General features: G+C 36.5%; 1 protein-coding gene across 1 annotated transcript; it reads right to left on the reverse strand.

The window, feature by feature from the left end:
- Positions 1-538: 538 nt before the first annotated feature.
- LOC129900503 (uncharacterized) lies at positions 539-18,534 on the reverse strand. Its single transcript, XM_055975487.1, has 21 exons — positions 18,269-18,534; positions 14,055-14,153; positions 13,788-13,939; positions 11,593-11,665; positions 10,779-10,901; positions 9,956-10,064; positions 9,379-9,458; positions 9,198-9,279; positions 7,858-7,997; positions 7,658-7,768; positions 7,433-7,549; positions 7,209-7,298; positions 6,145-6,198; positions 5,979-6,053; positions 5,692-5,767; positions 5,421-5,520; positions 3,257-3,326; positions 2,502-2,572; positions 2,027-2,139; positions 1,622-1,870; positions 539-1,223 (listed from the first exon to the last, which is right to left on the reverse strand). Exons 1-21 carry the CDS (start codon positions 18,392-18,394, stop codon positions 865-867), a joined length of 2,469 nt encoding a protein of 822 aa, XP_055831462.1. The 5' UTR covers positions 18,395-18,534; the 3' UTR covers positions 539-864.
- Between the last annotated feature and the right edge of the window lie 944 nt (positions 18,535-19,478).

Below are 19,478 nucleotides of genomic sequence, written 5' to 3' on the forward strand. Positions count from 1 at the left end.
CTTGACAGTCCACCATGCCTTTCCTTTTTCTCTATTTCTCCCCTCTCTCTCTCTCTCTAAAATAACAAAGTATTGCTCAAATAAGCTTCCATAATAAATATTTGAAATATCTTTTTTGTTTAAACAGGTATCCAAACATTCACATTCCATTGAACGTTGCCGGTGGGAAATAGTGGGTAAAGTCGCATAACTTACTCAATTGTAATAGCAAAATCATTGATGGGAAGGCTTCATCGTTAAAGAAAAATCTAGTGACTATACTGTTATAATGAGTAGAGTAAAATTACTTTAAATGTGACAAAAATTTAGTGTCTTTACTATTATCGTCGGCAAAATTTACCAACTTCACTAATATGGCAAACAAAAAAAATAATTTAACTTTGCTGTTATTAAATTGGCTTGCTTCAATTTGAGAAATAATAGTTCAATGACTTGTACTATTATATTGACATGTTAAAAGCAAAATTCATCGATTACATTCCGCCTCAACTTGAAATGAATCAACATTCCGGGATGTGAGTCGTTTTGGAGCGACTGGTAAAATTGAAAAATAAAGCTTACAGGAAAAACAAAACAGAGATCCTATACAGCTGAGCTTTTTCGCAATGACTTACAAGCGATATAAATGTGACCGCCAGCGGCAACATAAAGCCACCAATCTCTCTACATTAGCGCCGAAAAGTAATGGCATCTATCATTTACAAAAAACTGATTACTTTTCTTAGGCAAGGGGAAACAATTATATATTGAGGAATCTATAGAACTTCCAATTACATATTTCAGTAGGAACTTTAGCCGCCTCGGGAAATATTTTTACACGATTACCTCAAATCTGCTGCTGAGCCTTAGCTTTGCTTTTGTAACTTACATTCCAGATGATGTTCGGTTTACTCTTTGCGCACCCAATTTAGGAGCTGCAGGTTTGGTTGCTCGGCCTCGCCCAATTGAAGGTCTTGATGTGGTAGTTGGCACAGGAGTTGCAATAGCAGCCCAGGGGTCAATGTCATCAAGTGCTCCACTTCTTTTCACATTCAAGGGATTTGCCGAAGGAGCTGGGGCTGCTATGGCGGCCCAAGGATCGTCATCATCAACCACCGTTCTGCTTGCTCTTGAGCTTGTTGGCTGAGAAGTTGCTCTTGGAGCAGGAACAGCTACAGAACCCCACAAATCTTCATCATCATCTTTACTCATCTTAGGAGTGGTTTTACCCCGCAAACCAATACCTACAACAAACATTAAAGAAAAGAATTAGATTGACCTGACAATCAAATGATATAATCAGCTTCCTATTTTTTTGATAATTAGTTTCCTATTTCTAGTCTTTTAATTCCTTCATTATGGTTCTCTCGGGGGTTGTGTGGAAATAGGGGACGGGAAAGGGAAAGCATTGCTAGAATCAGTTAAACACACAAGTTTCCCATGAGCAATCAGACACAACCTACAATTACGAATTGCAGCAGTTGAAATCCTCCCAGTCATACACAATTTCATACCCAGCCAAACCTCCACTGTTCTTGGATCTTGCCTTTTGTTATACACGAACCAATGAATTGCAATCTCCTAGAGACATATATATTAGATGGAAGCACTTGTTTACACTCAAATTTACCGGGCATTCTACCTTGTGGTTTTGGTTGAGAGACAGGACGCCTTTGAGCTGCCTGAATATTTGCAAGAGAAGGAGATGGTTTTGGCTCTTCGTGTGGATCGATGTCATCCCAACCATCTTTGTCACTATCATGACCCTCATGAATTCCATTTTCAAGTTCTCCCCATCCATCAGTTGATGTTGGGGATACAGGAACAGGATGATCTGCAACATCTGCTCCAGAACTTATTTGGACCGGTTTTAAACACACACTATCTGCAACTATGTGATTTGAAGAAACCAATATCAATAACAAATCCGGAGACAAAAGGCATCCTCATAAGCATTAAACTCATTAAAAGCAATGTGACAATAATCTCAGTTATCCACTAATGGAAGTAGCATAATGCAAAGGAAACAACTTAGTAAGAATCATACTTGAGCTAGCATCGGAGACTGCAGAAGAAAGAGGCACGCTAGAAATAGCTGGAGCATTGGAACTCTGTTCAGAGGTTTTGCCTCCTTTAAGGGTCAGTGAGCTCATAGCCCAGCTGCATCAAAGCAATGAAGGCATACTATTGAAGTAGACAAGAAAGAAAAATGCAAACTGAATAAAGGAAAAAGGAAAATTACAAAGCTTCCATCACAATAAACGGACTTCAACAACATTTCATTATATTAAGCATTCCTAGTAATAATTTCTCAATAAAAATACTCTAATGCACAATCAACGCCCTTCAAGTTGCCATAATTACAGGAAATACAAGTTAACAGAATGTTTCAGCCATAATTATGGCCAAATTCAGGAAAATAAGCTTTAAATTTTGATTATTTTTCAGCTTCTTGCAAAATCAGTGTTGTGATGTCAAGTGTTGAAATAGCAAAAAAATAACAAATAAGAACGGAAGTATACCCAAGCAAACCCGCACTTCCCGGAATTGATGAAGTTCCCATGCTTGTAGTGCTGGTATCTCCAGTGCTTGTCTGTATAAGCCCCCAAAAAGGTTTATTATGCAAGCTCAGGGGAAGGGGGGAAGATAAAGAGATTCACATACAAGTGAAAATGCAACAAAGATCAGGGATGGGGCACTGATGGGAGAAGAAAATGACTACCATGGAAAGAACAAATTTAAACATGTTGAAAACTCATGCAACAAAGTAACGAATAGTTATCTTAACAGCATTAATATTTATTAATCGTACCTAAAATGCCCACTAATGTGCTAAAAGGTTAGATTTAAAGAAAATAAACCAACATGAACACCTAAGTTGAACGCAAGAAAACATTTTCTGAACGAATGCAGAAAATGTTCAAAAAGCTGAAGGCAGTCTGATGTCAAAGTTTATCCAGGCAAACCGTGAAAAGCTCCCACAAATGGAAGAACTATACTGCCTGCCGCGCAGTTAATTATTGCATGGATTAACAAGAAGAAACTGTTGCCCTTCCAGATAAGAACAAGAGCAGTCTATGTCTGTTGAGCAGCTCATGACTTCAAAGGGGAAAGGGACCTTTTTTTTGCCCTTTATGTGGCTATGCCAAAGTTACCCCACAAGGTAATACCATCTATTGATCTCTCTTCAGAGCTTCACAGAAAGAAAGCTTTTAAACTCAAGACTATTATTTGGAAAACATATGTGCACGAAATAAAAATCAAGAAGAATATATACCTTGTCATGGTGCTGCTTGACTATTTGCAAAAACTGGTCAACCGCTTGGAATGCTTTTTGACGAACATCGCTGTTTCATCGAAAAGGGGGCAGTGAGTGCAGACACAGAAATAGTTGTCCAAATGTTCAGAATGAGTGATTCGCTAAAACACAATAAAGGTTCACAAAGTAAGATCAAGCAAATAAACATCAAATAATCTTCAATGTCATCTGTGCCAAGGAAAACAAATAATCCCTCCACCCAATTCATACTCTTCCTACTCTGAGACATTCCAAAGATGCTTTGACAGCATCCCATCAATTATATTCTTTTAAGAATTCAACTTAATCTGACTCTTCAACTAATTATCTTTATATGAAATGTTTTTCTTTATCAAGTTAACTTTTCAATCATTAACCTCATATCCTTAAACTGCCACTAATATAAGACAAAAGTCAAATTAGTGGAACAGAGAGAGTAGAAAAAGCGAAAGATATTTTGGAGTACCACACTGGAAGTTTCTGTAGTTCAGTTTTGCTTGGCACTAGCACAAGCTAGAGGTTCACAAAGTAAACAAATCAAAACATTCCTTTTGATAACCAACAAAACCGTTGTTCCAGGCTTCCAGCTTCAGAACTTGGTGGATAATATACCAGTTTCTACTGCAACTATGAGTCACTTTCTTAAAGTTCACCCATTACAGCAATGTCTATAAGCATCTAGACAGCCAAAGAACAAATAATTGTGACAACAATGTAGATTGGAGAACTGACTCAATCAGCCTAAACATTAAGCACCCACAAATAAAACAAGCAATCACAGCACTCCAATTAGCTTACATATTCTGGAAGAGAGAAAATGCTCCCAGTCACTAGTTTCAAGGTAAATTTTTAATTTCAGTTTCCAAGCACATCCAGTCAACTCTAATGAAGATCTCACATTGGAGCTGTGTTTTCCGCCAATCATTTCACTAGTGACTGCCGGAATACTCTGGTTGAAGGACTTTAGTATGGAGAACAGAACGTATTTCATTTCGGGGTGGGGAAGGGTTATGATCTAACTGAGTGTAGTACTGATTCAGAGATATGGTTTGAGTGTAGCAAGAACTTGATGTGAAGAATGGCAATCAGCAGGAAGATTTTCCTTAGGATATGCCAGTCAATGCGAAGTGTGTCAGAGAACCATAAGAATGTCTTTAAAAAATGGGAAAACAGGGACCACCTTGCAAGTTTTTTTTTTTTCAATCTCAGAAGTTCAATAACTATGGCCGTTATTTGAGTGTGACTGCAGTACAGGGACAAAGAAGGTCGGTTATTATTGTACCAGAGAATACATTTAATGCAGGTTCGAAGGATGTAGCAACAAACATGGCAGGTTTCACTACTAAAAGAACATTTACTACATGTGAGATTACAAATGGAAAGCAGAATGCAAGTGCTGAAGGAACTTATATTGAGGATTTAGCCATTGGCAAATGGCAGATCAATGATAAGATACAGGTGGTGCAGTCAACTGGGAAACCCATCAGAGTTGAAGGAGCTACCTATCTTCTGTAATCAGATCTCCTGAAAAGATGCATGGTTAGAAGATTCATCGGCAAATATGAAAATCCAACTCGCAATGCAGTGTGAAGATGGATTTACAACACACGGAAGGATTGTAATGGTGTTCAGGTGTGACATGAATGTTTTCCAATTTCGATTTGAGTTTCTAACGAGGAAGATGGTGGAACATAATTTGGTGAATGGAAATGGCAGAGAAGCACCTTGGAATTAAATTGGTGGAAACCAGCGTCTGGATGCATTCTGACTGATAAATTTATGATTGGGTTTGGATCAGAGTTTTGGGGCTACCACTTCATTTATGAACCAGAAAATAATGAAGGAGAGATCGGTGAGAAAGTCTCATGGTTGGCTGGAGGCGAGGAAGAGACAGGACTCAAGAACCACCGGAGATGGGCTTGATCAGAGTAAAGAGTCCATTGGAGAATACTCTCCACACTGGAAAAACGAAGGCATATTGTTTATACTTCCGATCTGGTGCGAGTCTCTGGCGAGATTTGTCGAACTTCCGGTAGAAGATGGAGAATACCTGATTGTTCTAGATGTGATAGATTCTAGATGAAAACACTGAATGACAAGGATTAAGAAAACACTAAATGTAATATTAAAACTAGAAAAATACCAGTCTGGATCAATGGTAAGTACGACAATATTAGGTAAAATTCTAGTTGCAATCTCTGTCATGTCATAATAAGAACTGGTAGCACTCAATGCCATGACACCTGCCACAAAGAGTATATTCACATCCTTAATATGAAGAGAGGAAAAAGAGGAATAGAAATGGCAATCACGGTCATCACAAAACCAAAAGCTTCTAAAGCGGAAAATATCAACTCAAGAAGATTTATTCAGCTAATCAAGATGAAGTAAAATGCGGAAATATATGTTCCTACCTGCTCCTCTAGCAGGTGAAAATGTATCACGCAAGGCACGAACAGTGAACGCATTTATTAGAACTCTTTTCCTCGTCTACAAACAAAAAGATCCATTAATTTCCATCTCTACAGAAAGAGGTCTTACAAAAGCATTAAAAGGAACTGTAATAACATCTATCCATTAATTTTTTTCTTCACACATAAGAAGTGTTGTCAATATAAAGAAAGCGCTTTAGGCATTTGAAAAAGTTTTCCACTTTTATGAATTATGCATTTGTATGAGAATCAAACAATCAACTTCTTACCCCCTCATTGAGGTAACTGGCAATGTTTCCAAGCAATATGGTTGTGTTCGTTCTAATTGCTGGTTCTTCATCAACCTAAATGAGCAACAAATAGAAGAGCAAAAAACTGTGAAGCAGAGAAATTAGACACAAGAAAAATTAGTAATTTTGCACCTAAGATGCATACCTGTAGCTTGGAGAGGTGTTTCAACAAAGATCCTGATATAGTGCGATGTGACAGCTGCAATAAGAATTGGAAGGAACATCAGTTCGCAAGATCCTAGGAACAAACATAAGATGCAGCTTCTTAACTGGTAATGCTTGAAGATTTCTAAAACACCAATATATCCTTGTCAGATGCCATACAACAGATCAGGGGCTGGACTTGTGTCAGAAACACATAGACCAACTTCTAATTTGTTTATGTTGTAACTATCATTAGCATATCTTGCAAAATGACTTTTTCTTCAAGCATGACTTACTATATGATTATTTTAGTTTTCGAAAGGATGGATACAAATTTAGAGAAGAAAATAGCAAAAATAAAAGAATGGGAAAAGTATGTAACGCGAAGTTGATTTTTTACAATGCAACATGCACGCTATATGCCGATATCGCATCTTCTGTTACCAGAATTCACATTTTTTTAATCCAGAACTCTTTGTAGTACACAGTCCAATAACCATTCTCAAGACCATCAAATCTTACTCCAATAACCATTCTCAAGACCATCAAATCTTACTTTATTTGTGGCAGTCCAGATAGGTAGTGATTCTTTTCTTTTTTCTTTATAGCCGAGAAATCCGCGGGGGCTAGTGGCGCACGGTTTGAAATTCGGTGGATAATGGACCTGCCCCTTTACCCTTATCCACTACAATATCAGTCTTTTGTCTACAACGAGGTTCGAACCCATGACACGTGCCTAAACCACACATCTCATGATGCGCTCGTACCACTAAGCCAAGGCCCTGGGGGGCATAGGTATAGTTGTTCGATGACCAATTAAAGAAATAAAGATACTTAAGAGTGGCATGTAGATGCTTAGAATCAAGAATTACATATTGCCCAGATAAAACTTACATGAGGAAAGAGTAAAGTTATCAAGTAAATAAATGCTTCAGTTCAGGTAGCCAGTTGTATTTAAAAACATTTAATTCTGAACCATTTAGAAAACTTATCCCAAAAGTTGAAAAGTTGCCGCCAATTTGAAATAATAGAAAGTACAGGACCTATAATAGAGAATGCACATACCTTAGGAGCTAATACAAGCATAGATTTAAGCGTCAACTCCCGAAGAAATGCAGATGTGTCAGAGAATCCAGTAGCCACATGAGTATACACCTGATCAAAAGTATTATTAGCCATTCCCATGATCCAAGTGCCAGAGGTTTTTGAGTTCTTGGACATGTGTGCTTTGAAAAGAGTAATTGTGTGCTTGAAATTTAGTGACAAAGATGTATTCACTAGTCCCATACCTGCTCATCAACGATTTGTGAAGATAATGACTCCCCGTACTGATCAATGTGCTGCAGTAGACTGACCCGGATAGCGCGATCATTGGAGGCAAAGAGTTTTACAATTGTTGGCAGCACCTATATTAGAGGTATAGGATTGAATAGTAAGTTATATGAAAAACCGAGAGAAGATGTGATCATTTTGCTGGAATCAGTAAGGAACGGGAAAGATGGGAAGAGTTCAACCTTGACACTAAACTCCTCACTTGAAAGCCAATAACCCATTTTTAACAACGCCATTAAAGCAGGTGCAGCAGCAGAACCAAACTCTAATGCAGAAGCTAGCAAAGGAAGCAACTGCAACGAACATTGTTTAATTTCTTTTCATTTCAAACACAAATCACATTGAACCGAAATGTATCGTGCTAGAAAAAAATTGGGAATACCTTCTTCAGCACAATTTCACGAGGAAGTTTCTCTGCAAGATTTGGAAGCTTACGGAAGAAAGTGTCTTTTTCAACACTGTCTTTGAGATTAAGAATCTCCATGAACTGTATGGTCTCCAATAACTTATTTTGGAAATATTCTGCGAATGTATGATTAGCAACTTCAGAGTCCGGCGTGTAAATGATACATTTGAATGAGAAGAGTACTGATAACAGTTCAAGGAAGACACAAATAAAAAAAAGAAACAAGACTTGGGATAAACCTAGAGGAATAACTACAAAAGCATACCAGATGAGCAAAAGCAAATATTCTTCACAAGCTGAATGAACAATTAAAGAACCAGCAAATTAAGAGGTAAAACATAGGCCTAGCAAATATTGATCACATGATGAATGAAAAATTGAAGCACCAGCAGATTAAGAGGTATAACACAGGCATAAGCACCATAAGCTGATCAGTAAGACAAGTCAAATAACACTGATGTGACTCAGATAGACTGAAGTCCAGAAAGAAATACATTAGAGTTCAGGACTTGTCTAAAAGAGAAAATAAAATAAGGTTCAGAGAAGAAATAAAAATCCACGGAGAAAAAGAGAAATCTTGGAAGGTAAGATGTACACACAGACCAGGAGAGAGAGGGATGTATGCAACAAATTCCACTTTTATTTAGCTATCTCCACTGGCTATAAAGTTTTACAACAAGATGCCTCTGTGATATGGACAATAAGGAAAAGCCAAAATTGACGAGGAAATGAAATAATTTACTTTGTTCATGAGAGATATCAATTTAAGGTTAGGATCATACCATGACTACCATGTCAATAAATCTCCAAAAGCACTCTTTAACCATGAAAACAACAGAATTAAAACAGAAGTTTCATGGGAGCTATGGGAAATAAGTTGATCTTTTCTTCATAAGAAGTAGTGGAAGGCAGGAAGGAAGAAAAAATCACAACAGACTACAAATACTATATTCCACCTCCAGGAAACTTTGATTTACTAATCAAAGATATGCGATAGCTAGCTATTTGCCCATTTCTAAAACAAACAAACCCACTTCACTGTGAGTCTCTGAATGGGAAGCATCAACTCAGAAGCAAGATAAAACAAAGTATCAAACATATCTAGAGCTAATATTTACAGTTAGAAAGACTTAATCCAGACCAGCACAGCAATTATATTGTAACATATATCCATGCAGATTAAGCAATCATTACATTCATTCGAAAATTAAGTTAACAACAATGCAAGTCAAAGTTGATAGTGATACCATCTGCAGTTCGGAAAGCTAGAGAAGGAAATTTCAACAACAAACTCAAATCAAAACTAGGATAATTACCACCATTCTCCGGAAGTTTTGATGAATTCAATCTGCGAGCAGGATTAGAACTTAAGAGACGTTGATAATCTGGAAGTAGAGACTGTGAGACAGGAACATAAGCCAATTGTGACTGGATACAAGAATATAGCTAGAATAGTCGAGAGAATGCAAATAAAAACCAGAAACTTAGCAGCAATACCTTTGGAATGGAAGCAATATTGCGCAGCTCCTCTGTTTTGCTCAACTTTGTACAAGAAAAGAGTTCATAGATAAGACAGCCTAACAATACCCCAGGAGCGAAAGATTAGTTCATGGTGGAAGAAGAAAATTTAAGAACCAATGCAGCATTCCAAAAGACTAGCCAAAAAGTTCCGACATCAATTTGCATCCGAAAATTGTGCCCCCCCCCCCCTCCCAGTAAAAAAAACGACAAACCCAAAATGCATCGCAACAATGATCTGAAAATGGGTATGGAATTTAGTCATTAGCTAAGAAAAGGTTGATAGTGTGAATGCTTTATAATTTTTTGACACAAAGGAAATGAAAAGGCCAGAAACATTGACAGGGCCCAACCAGAACAAACAATGCTCAAATGCCCAAATGTGAAACCTAGTTATAGTAACATAAACTAATGACAAGAAAACTTTTATTCGGGCAACCTAATCATAGAAACATAAACTAATGACAAGAAAACTTTTATTCTTACGATGATATTATTAACAAACTAAAGAAGATGTCCAACTTGTCCATCTAAAACCAAAGATACAGAGACTAACCCAAACCCCAAGAATCTATAGCCCAAGTTGGAGATTTTCTTATTGTCGCCCACTCAGACTTGAGTAGCTCCATGGGTTTGTACTGTGCACCAATAAGCCAATCATATTGCTGAAAACAAAACAAAAGGTAAAAAGTAAATAAATTAATAAAGACCATTCACTAAGTGGCATGACAAACGGGAGTGGGAATAGCATTAACTCTTCAGACTGCAGAATGGATGATGCTGTGACAATATATGAGATAGTCATGTAGTTCACCCAGCAAAAGCAAAACAATAGAAGAAATAAAGAACAGCACAGCTATATATCTTTCTTTTATAACTAAGCAATCCCTGAGGGTCAGTTGACTTGTAAAGTTCTCTTCGGATGTACTTTTGCAGCAGCATTTCCTTTATGCTGGTTTTTTCTTTGCTTTACATCAATAAAATACTTACTTTGCAGATCAGGAAAAATATTAAAAAATCCCCGAGGGTCAGTGGCTCACAGTTAGAAGAGAACAACCCGGCTTTTTGTTAAACACTAAATGTAGCATACAACCAAAAAGAAAATCAGCGTTACAGCACAATTTGGTCAATAAAATCAATGTGATTAGAGAAAATTGCAAAAGAAAGAAATTTACAGTTCTTCAAAGTGGAAAATAGAAAAAGATATTCAAATTTAAGGATAATTAGTTCATTATGTACTTCACTTGAACAGAAGAAAGAAAGTAGCAAACAAGTTGTTATTTCGTTCAGAACATAAATTGAGATAATATGATATGGAAACTTGAAAAGAACTTTTGTCCACTAATCTAACCCAGAATCAGAGGTGACCAATAGGTTACCAGCATTGGTCCAACAGAAGACTCATTATTCCCATCAAACTCAGAAAGAACATCAAAGGCATGCAACTTCCAGTCTAGAGTTTGAGTAACGACGACACTGGCCAGGCAAACATTGCCGTGAACCTGCAACAATAAAGCACAATTTGAAACAATCCATAAAAAAAAACACAAGTAATCACTAATCAAGTAGCTTTTTTTCTTTTTTTTGGTGATGGTTGGGGGGGGGGGGGGGGACAGGAGCTGGGAGACTGGTCACAGACCAAGGGTGGAGATTGAGGCAGATGATGGTCCCCCAGCTTTTTACTTTTTTCCTCTAAAAGTCTACATATTTTATAATTTCCCTTGAAAAATGGATACCCTAGATCCCACAAAAAAAATGATTTTTTTCCTGTAATGTGTCCTTTCATTCAATTTCTGTATAAGCTGGCCCATCTTCCAAAATCCAGGTTCTGCCATGTCTAAGGACTAAATTATGAAGCTTAAGTATACAACAAATGCATCTAAACATCTTATGGACAAAGCTGCTGCAGTTGAATCATTTCAATCTTCAGATGCATCAACAAACAAACCTATAGAACTGTAGTATTAGAACTGTTTTGTTTCTTTTTCAGAGATAGGAGGTCTGCTCCTATCTGGCTTTGTAATTATTCCAATTGGTATCAATATAATTTTGTTTACCAAAAAAATAAACAAACCTATGGAGCAATATCTTATTTAGCAAATAGTCAAAACTTCCAAATCACTTCTAGAGAATATAGCTAAATGTGATCCTTCATCATGGAAAGCAAATCAATTCCATTAGATATGTACTTACAAGTTTACAGTCATTATTCAGGAAGCTCAAAGCTTTTGCTATTCGATGCAATCCCCATGCATAATACTCATCTCTGGCACATATGATGAGATGCATTAAACAGATGTTGTCAAAAGTAAACAACACGTTGAAGAGACATGAGAATCACAATGATATCTTAAGGGTGTGTTCGGTATGAGGGAAAATGTTTTCCAAAAAAACAAGTGGGTTTCTTACTTATTTTCTTGTGTTTGGTACATAAGCAAAAAATATTATTCTCTAGACAAATACTATGGGAGGTGGGTGTGGAGGGTAGGGGTGTGGGGTGATGGAGGTGGGGGCTACAGGGAAGGGTGTGAAGATGAGTTTTGTTAGAGGGTAGGGAGGACACAATCAATGTGGGATGCCACTTGTGTAAATTGTTATACCTACTTCCATTAGGGAAGTCATTTCCCCCATTTTTAAGTAGTTTTCCTAGAAAAAATATTTTTCATAAATTTTGACCAACCAAACATGGGAAAATTGGAAAACATTTTCTTCTTTCCACCATATCGAACACACCCTTAGAGGCCAAAGGATTTACAAGATCAAATTATCAAAGCATAATCACACACAAGCACACAACTAAACAGCCAACCAATCAGTACTTAAATCTCTTACAGCTACTCCAACAAAAAGTACCGCAATATAATGGTGTTTTTTACCCATTTCTTGGGTAAAGTCTCCCAACTATATTTGAAAATGAATTGGACATCCATAAAGAGAAAGAAAGTTTTCTTCTAGTTCCGTTTAACAAATAATATCCATTGAGATGAACGCTTCAAAATTTGATTTGTTTAACATCATTTGACCTCAACCCAACAAAATCACAAGAACTTTCACATCAAAGAGAAAGTAACTCGTTTGAAGATACTTTTTTTATAACCGAGAAATTCCCTAGAGCCTATAGTGCAAGGTCCGAAACTCGGTGGATAATGGTTCTACCCCTCTATACTTCCACTTAAATAACAGACTTTTGTCTAAGGCATGGTTCAACCCGTGTGGTGCGCCTGCGCCAAACCAATGCATCAAGCATTGTGCTCTTGCCACTAGAGCAAAGCCCCGGGGAAGATACCTATCTTTAGTCTGAAGCTACATATTTCACTTAAACCTGCTTTTTAAAGTTAAAGAAAAATGACAAACTATTTCTTCCCCTTTCCTTTCAGCTTTCGCATAAATGAAATAAACTTGTTGACCCAAATCTTCCCCAATCTAACATTAAAGAGTATGTAACTTTAAGACTGACTCAATATGATAGTGCCAGATTTCTGATTTTAATATAAATACTACCTTAAAAGTTTTTTTAAAAAAAGGTATTGACTCAATAATCAGTCCCAAGTTAAATAAGATTAAAGAACGCGTAGAGCAGATAATATTTATTGTAATGTTAAACCAAATCTCTTTCACAAATAATATTGTAATGGTTAATACAGATCTCTTTTGTTATTCATTGTGTCTTGCATCTCTGGGTATAATTATTTTGCATGTCCAGGACCAGGTTAAATCATCTCCCCACTATGTCATACAGTTCACAACATTAACTTTTCAAATAAAGAGCATGAATCTTGAGCAAAAAGTACAACCTACATACACACAACCATGAACACAAGAAGCCTCTTCAATTTTTCATGATATTTTGATTTCCAAGACCATAAGAAAAAGAATGATAAAATCATAAAAACAAATGAAACAATTTGGCAAAGCAAATATGATAAAGGCAAGTTGCAAAAAAGGAAGACAAAAATCCCACTCCCTAGAGTCCTTAGAAATAGAATAAAAATCCAGTACAACATTTGTAAACACCAAAACAAAGGGCACTTTTAGCACTTTCTTTGTATAACCAAACAATCAGTGGGGTTAACATCTCAACATTTTTTTCCTGTGGGTCAACATCTCAACCATTCTTTTGCATGTAAAATGAAACCTTGGTCAAAGAGGAGAAGCAACAACTTCTCAGAAAAATATCACTAAATATGTGATCATTGATCTACATTCCTCATGAATCTACGCTAGATGCCAATAAAAGATTATAGATTCCATTTAAAGGCAATAAGCATGTAACATCATAGATCCTGATAGATTGTTGTCACTATATGTCCCCATTATTGAAACACAGAGAGCCAAGCAATCAAGCATCTGCATCATAGAGCGGAAAAGAAGCTAAAGTACATTCATACCTCTGGGTACCTTTTAATCCTAATTCCTTGATCTTCTCCGAGAGTGGCATGACAGGTTCAGTAACAATATAGATAGTAACCTTAGTAGTAGAACCATCAAAAGCTTCTGCTTCAGTGCTGTAAAGAAATGACAAAATATTTGGATGCCTAACCTGAAGAAAACAAACTGGCATTTAGAGGAACTCTGATGAAAGAAAAGAGTACTCCAAATACAAGACAATGCATAGTGTCATTATACTCCCAATTTAAAACCAATAATTAGCTTACAGTGCGAAGTCGCTTGACTCCATTTCGACCAGCAGCTAGATGTCCATCATTTGCATTCCTCCCCGTAAGCGCAAATATTGAGACAGGAGCGCCATCATCCTGTTAGAAGAGAGATGATCAACTTCCCTATTGGCATGCAGGAAGGGATGACATTGCTTTTCTCTTCCTTTTTGGGGATAAGGAAAAGATGAAAATTATGTGAAAATAGTACACACCTTTGCTAAGTATCTGGGTAAACTAAGCATAAAAGTGTTCTATATGCCATTGGTTCGCTCAAGTATTCAAGCTAAAGGAAATCTCATGAGTTACAATTCCATCAAATAAGGAATTGTTGTTACGTTTAAATTTATTTCAACAATGCGGACATATAGAGACAAGGTGGGAGTGGCATCGGTGGAGGACAAGATGCGGGAAGCGAGACTGAGATGGTTTGGGCATGTGAAGAGGAGAGACACAGATGCTTCAGTGCAGAGGTGCAAGAGGTTGGCTATGGACGGTTTCAGGAGGGGCAAAGGGAGGCCGAAGAAGTATTGGGAAGAGGTGATTAGACATGATATGGCACAGTTGCAGCTCACCGAGGACATGACCTTAGATAGGAGGCTATGGAGGACTCAGACTAAGATAGTGGGCTAGGTGGCCTATCTTTTCTCCATAGTAGTCGTAGTCGCGCTCATTTGTTTATTAACATATGATTTTTGCATGGGATTACTGCTTATATTAGTTGGCCCAGTTTACTTTGGGTATCCTATTTTATCTATAGTAGTTAATGCTCCTTTATCCCCGATCTTTCCTACCCTGACTTTATCGCTCTCATTATTCATATTTTTATATTGTTTGCTATATGTCTGGCTCTACTGACTTATGTCTTGTTTTCCTTGTTTTTCTTGTTTCTCCTCCCTTGTTCTTCTCTCTTAAGCCGAGGGTCTTTCGGAAACAGCCGCCCTACCTTTTAAGGTGGGGGTTAGGTCTGCGTACACTCTACCCTCCCCAGACCCCACATGGTGGGACTATACTGGGTTTGTTGTTGTTGTTGTTGTTGTTGTTGGACATATAGATAACATTTTAAATTGTTGTTACTATATGTCCCCATCGTCAAGCTAAAGAAAAGTTAGCTATGGATGGTTTCAAGAGAGATAGAGATAGACCAAAGAAGTATCCGGGATAGATAATTAAGCAGGACATCGCACAACTCCAGCTTAGATAGGATTTTAAATTAAAATGTTGTTGTTGGACATATAGATAACATTTTAAATTGTTGTTACTATATGTCCCCATCGTCAAGCTAAAGAAAAGTTAGCTATGGATGGTTTCAAGAGAGATAGAGATAGACCAAAGAAGTATCCGGGATAGATAATTAAGCAGGACATCGCACAACTCCAGCTTAGATAGGAGGCAATGGAGGACATAGATTAGGGTAGAAGGCTAGTAGGTAGTTGATTGGTGTCCATTCATATTAGTAGTCGTAGTACTGCTCCTGTAGTTTCTTGTCCTTCGATTTCTGTTACTATCTGTTATTTCTTATACCTCGATTATCATATTATTTTGTTGTAGTTTATGTCTTGTTGCTATATGTTGTTTTTGTTATTATCTGTTGTTTCTTGTACTTCTGTTACTTCTTTTTGGGACTAAGAGGGTAATTACGAGAATGATCATTCAAAACGTGCAAGTGCGAGGCTCTATGAAGACTAGTTTGGCTGCAAAAATGGCTGAACTGAATTTGTATTTGTAATAAGCTTAAAATGTAGATCTTCATCAAAAGAAGCTTAAAATGTAGTTACGGTAGATATATGTGTAGGAAAGGTGCTACGAGGAACCAGTAGAATACCAACTTTGGGAGTTTGAGTATGTTTGACTTAGCTTATTAAAGCAGCTTATAAGCTGCTTTTAGTTTATAAGCTGTTTTAATAAGCTAAGTCAAACAGGCCCAATTATTTTTTTGGGCTTATTTTAAGCACAAAATGGCTTTAAGTTGGCCAGTCAAACACTCAAAAAAGCTGAAAACAGCTTATAAGGTGTTTTTAGCAACTCATAAGTCAATCCAAACGGGCTCTTTGTCCAGTGGTCGCTTATTTGTCAGTTTTGTGTACTATTTTGAAACGTCACTTTGGTAATAAAGTAATTTACTTATCGACAAAAAAAGCAAAAGATCCATATAGGTGATATCAACTAATTGAGATTAAGGCTTAATCATGTCGGGATACTTCCTTTCGGTCCAGTTTTTGCAAGGATTATCTTTAGACTGTTTAGAGAAAGTATGCTAGTAGAAAACTAAGAGAAACTCTACAAATAGAGAAACCTAAACTATTGCATATTGGAATGAAGCGGGTACAAATGGCAGTGGAATGGGTAGTGAGGATTCGTATATTCAATCCCAACATGTTAAGGCGCATTTGTTGTTGTTGTTATATAGCAACAAGGTTTGTGTTGCATAAAATATCCCTTCTTATGAAGCTCGCGTATTAATTTGTTATTTGGCTCTTCTTTACTTCGTTTTTTTACCTTTACTTCTAAATGGAACAGGGGAAGAGACTGATGTGTTTGTTCCAGAGAATTTTGTAAGAATAATCAAAATAATATCATCCACAGTTTTTGGTTGAATTTTTTTTGTGAAAATGGAAGGCCATATAATAAAAAATTGAAAATTGTAGTAGTAAGACGTGATAGCCACCCAGCAACAGCATAGACTCTTTTTAAACATTATAGAGGAACCTCTAATATTACTACCATCTTTGAAAAAGATTGGTTGCTACCATTATAAATATAGAGTAAAGTATATGTCATGTTAGCAGAGAAAACAGTAGAAATTCTACAAATGAGTCAATCTCAGCAGTGTACCAATTAAGATGACAATCATTCCATCAATTGAGTTACATTGATGAATATGATTTACAAAATGAACCAAGCACAGGAAATTATCCCCAAAAACTGCCTACAAGAAGAGAGTTGAGATTAACGTCTTTTGTTGATTAACAAACCCGAATGTATTCTGTGAAGGAAGATGTGAAAGAGCCAGGTCCATACTGCATGAGTCTTACATGCTATGAAAACTGCATATGTGGTAAAGATTTTTTACTGACATATTTTTGGAAAATATATGGGAACTTATATTTATATATTTCCTGTATTATTCATAAAATATATGAGAGATATAGACAAGATCTTCATGGTATTTGCATTGAGAAGGATTCCGTGTGAAGGAGCTATTTTTGGGAAGCCATGTATGAAGAATCCTTTCGGTTGTGCAATTTGATTTGAAAATCATCATTTATACACATTAAGGGGGGAAACAAAAAGTCACGAGTTTTCAGGTAACTTGCAGTTCTTGGAAGATCTGACGACTACCATCTGAGAGTGTGCAGAACTATTCCTTGTTTAGTATCTACACATAGTGTCCAGTCCAAGGTCAATTGTATTAGGCTTATTGAGTTGTAACAATTTGCTTTAGAGAAGTACTATTAGGTTGCCGATGTTCTAGTGAAAAGAACAGTCATAAAATCTTTATAAGTTCTTATTGCAAAGAACAATTGTTAGGTAGGTTCCTGTAGTGAAGAACTATTGTGGTCTCGTTGGAAGTTCTTGTGGTAAAGAACTGTGTTGCACCAAGTCAGTGCAAGTTGAGGAGATTGTGGCAGTCGAGAGACCGTTGACGTCAAGGCTTAGATTTAAGTCTTAGGTTGCAAGGATTTTGTAATTTAAACTTAGGCTCATTGGGTTAGTGAAGTTTGGAGGTAAATCCTTCTGGGTAATTTTTGCACCCTTTGGGTCGGGTAATTTTCCATGTAAAAATGTGTTCTTACTAATTTTTGCACTTTATTATTTCTATTGTCAAACTGAACATACATAAGAACCAGGTTCACTAGTGGGGTTAAGCAAATTTAAGTGGTAATGACAATTTCGTACAACCCAATTTGGCCTCCCCCTCTTGAGTCGTTAAGGTGCACCCAAACTAGCCAACAGGTTTTTTTTTCTTTTGATAAGTTAAAAATTAGAAGACCACTTTCAAAGACAACATAAGGAGCTTGAAGATACGAATTAATTTTACTAAGCATATTCAAAAGCAAACGTGATAAGTTCCATAGTTCAAACCCTAACCTTGTGCACTGATAATAGGAAAAGAGATGAATGTTCAGCTCGGAGAAATGAAAAGGAGATAAGACAACACCAGGGAAAGCATCCAAGGCATAATTAAGTAGAGAAAACCGGTGATAACTAACCTTGGAAGTGCCACGGTAGTGAACCCAAGATCCCCAAGCAGTGGAATAAGGTTCGCCGATGTTGTAAGGCAGATCCTTGAGTCCCGTCCCAGATCCGCCGACGACGCCTTTCAAGAACTTGAACATCCTCTAAAACGCACCGATCTCCGATCAAGGGAAGAGGGAGACGGGGCGACTATTTGATCGGCTGGTCAGGAACTGAAATTTGATAAACTAAAGAGTACTTGATTATGTGCTCCGTACTCACTGACAACTGACCCCACAGTCTGGAAGAAAAATATTTTTAAAAGCTTGACTAGGGCAAAAGAAATTAAAGAGAACAGGGTCAAAATTGCCTCCCACTTGTCCAAAATGTGCCAATTTTACTCTTCTTTTTCTTTCACTAGAGAAACTACTAACGCAAATTATTAAAAAATATGTAAATATAATAAATAATTAATAACATATAAAAAGAAATTAATTTGTTTTGAATCTATCATAAATTATTACTATGGTTAAATGACCTATTCGAATTAGCAAAACTACATTAACAGGGAAAAAAATTACAATCTTAATAACTGAAAATTATTCCACCATTTTCTCATTTGAAAATAGAAGTCTTTACATCAGATATTGTACTGCATAAATTAGAAGAAAATGTTGATTTGCAAAATAAATCTTATTTTTATCTTCATATCGTAAAAATGATATGGGAAGGGAAAAAAAGAGAATTATAAGGAAAAATATACGTAAGTATGTAATTCTACTCAATCTCATTTGTGGGTCATATCAAGTATTTGACGTTTGTGTTATTGTTTATTGCACTTCTTCCGCTTTGATATAAGGCATGCATAAAAAATAGAAAATGAAAATTAAATAAGAAATACATGAAAACAAATATCAACAAAAAGTGAAGTTTCGTACTCTGATCTTTCTTACAAACAATAAGAGTCTTACGGTGATTTTTTCTCAAAATGATTGGAAGATAGTTTTTTGTTTACGATTGGTGGATTGTATTCTTTTTCTTTGTTGATTGTAATTGAAGCGATGAAGAACAATAAAGATTTTGGGTTGCAATGTTTCTAAAGAATTTATTCGCATCCCCCTTCTTTTAAAGGTCCTAATTAATATAAAAATTTAGTACACAATTCGCTAAAGGAAAAAATCACTACAAATTCTTTTCACTGACAACTTTTATGAAGCCGCTAACAAAATTTAAATATACTCGTAA

Source organism: Solanum dulcamara, chromosome 8 (genome assembly GCF_947179165.1).
Source record: "Solanum dulcamara chromosome 8, daSolDulc1.2, whole genome shotgun sequence".
Lineage (NCBI taxonomy): Eukaryota > Viridiplantae > Streptophyta > Magnoliopsida > Solanales > Solanaceae > Solanum > Solanum dulcamara.

Bases quoted from the DNA above. Each gene is read 5' to 3' on its own strand.
- LOC129900503 (XM_055975487.1), bottom strand. From the start codon at position 18,394: ATGTTCAAGTTCTTGAAAGGCGTCGTCGGCGGATCTGGGACGGGACTC. The intron at 9,280-9,378 runs GTATTGCTGCTA...CCTGTCTCACAG, and splicing joins ATATTGCTTCCATTCCAAAG to TCTCTACTTCCAGATTATCA. The intron at 5,768-5,978 runs GTAAGAAGTTGA...TTTTGTTTGTAG, and splicing joins CCAGTTACCTCAATGAGGGG to ACGAGGAAAAGAGTTCTAAT.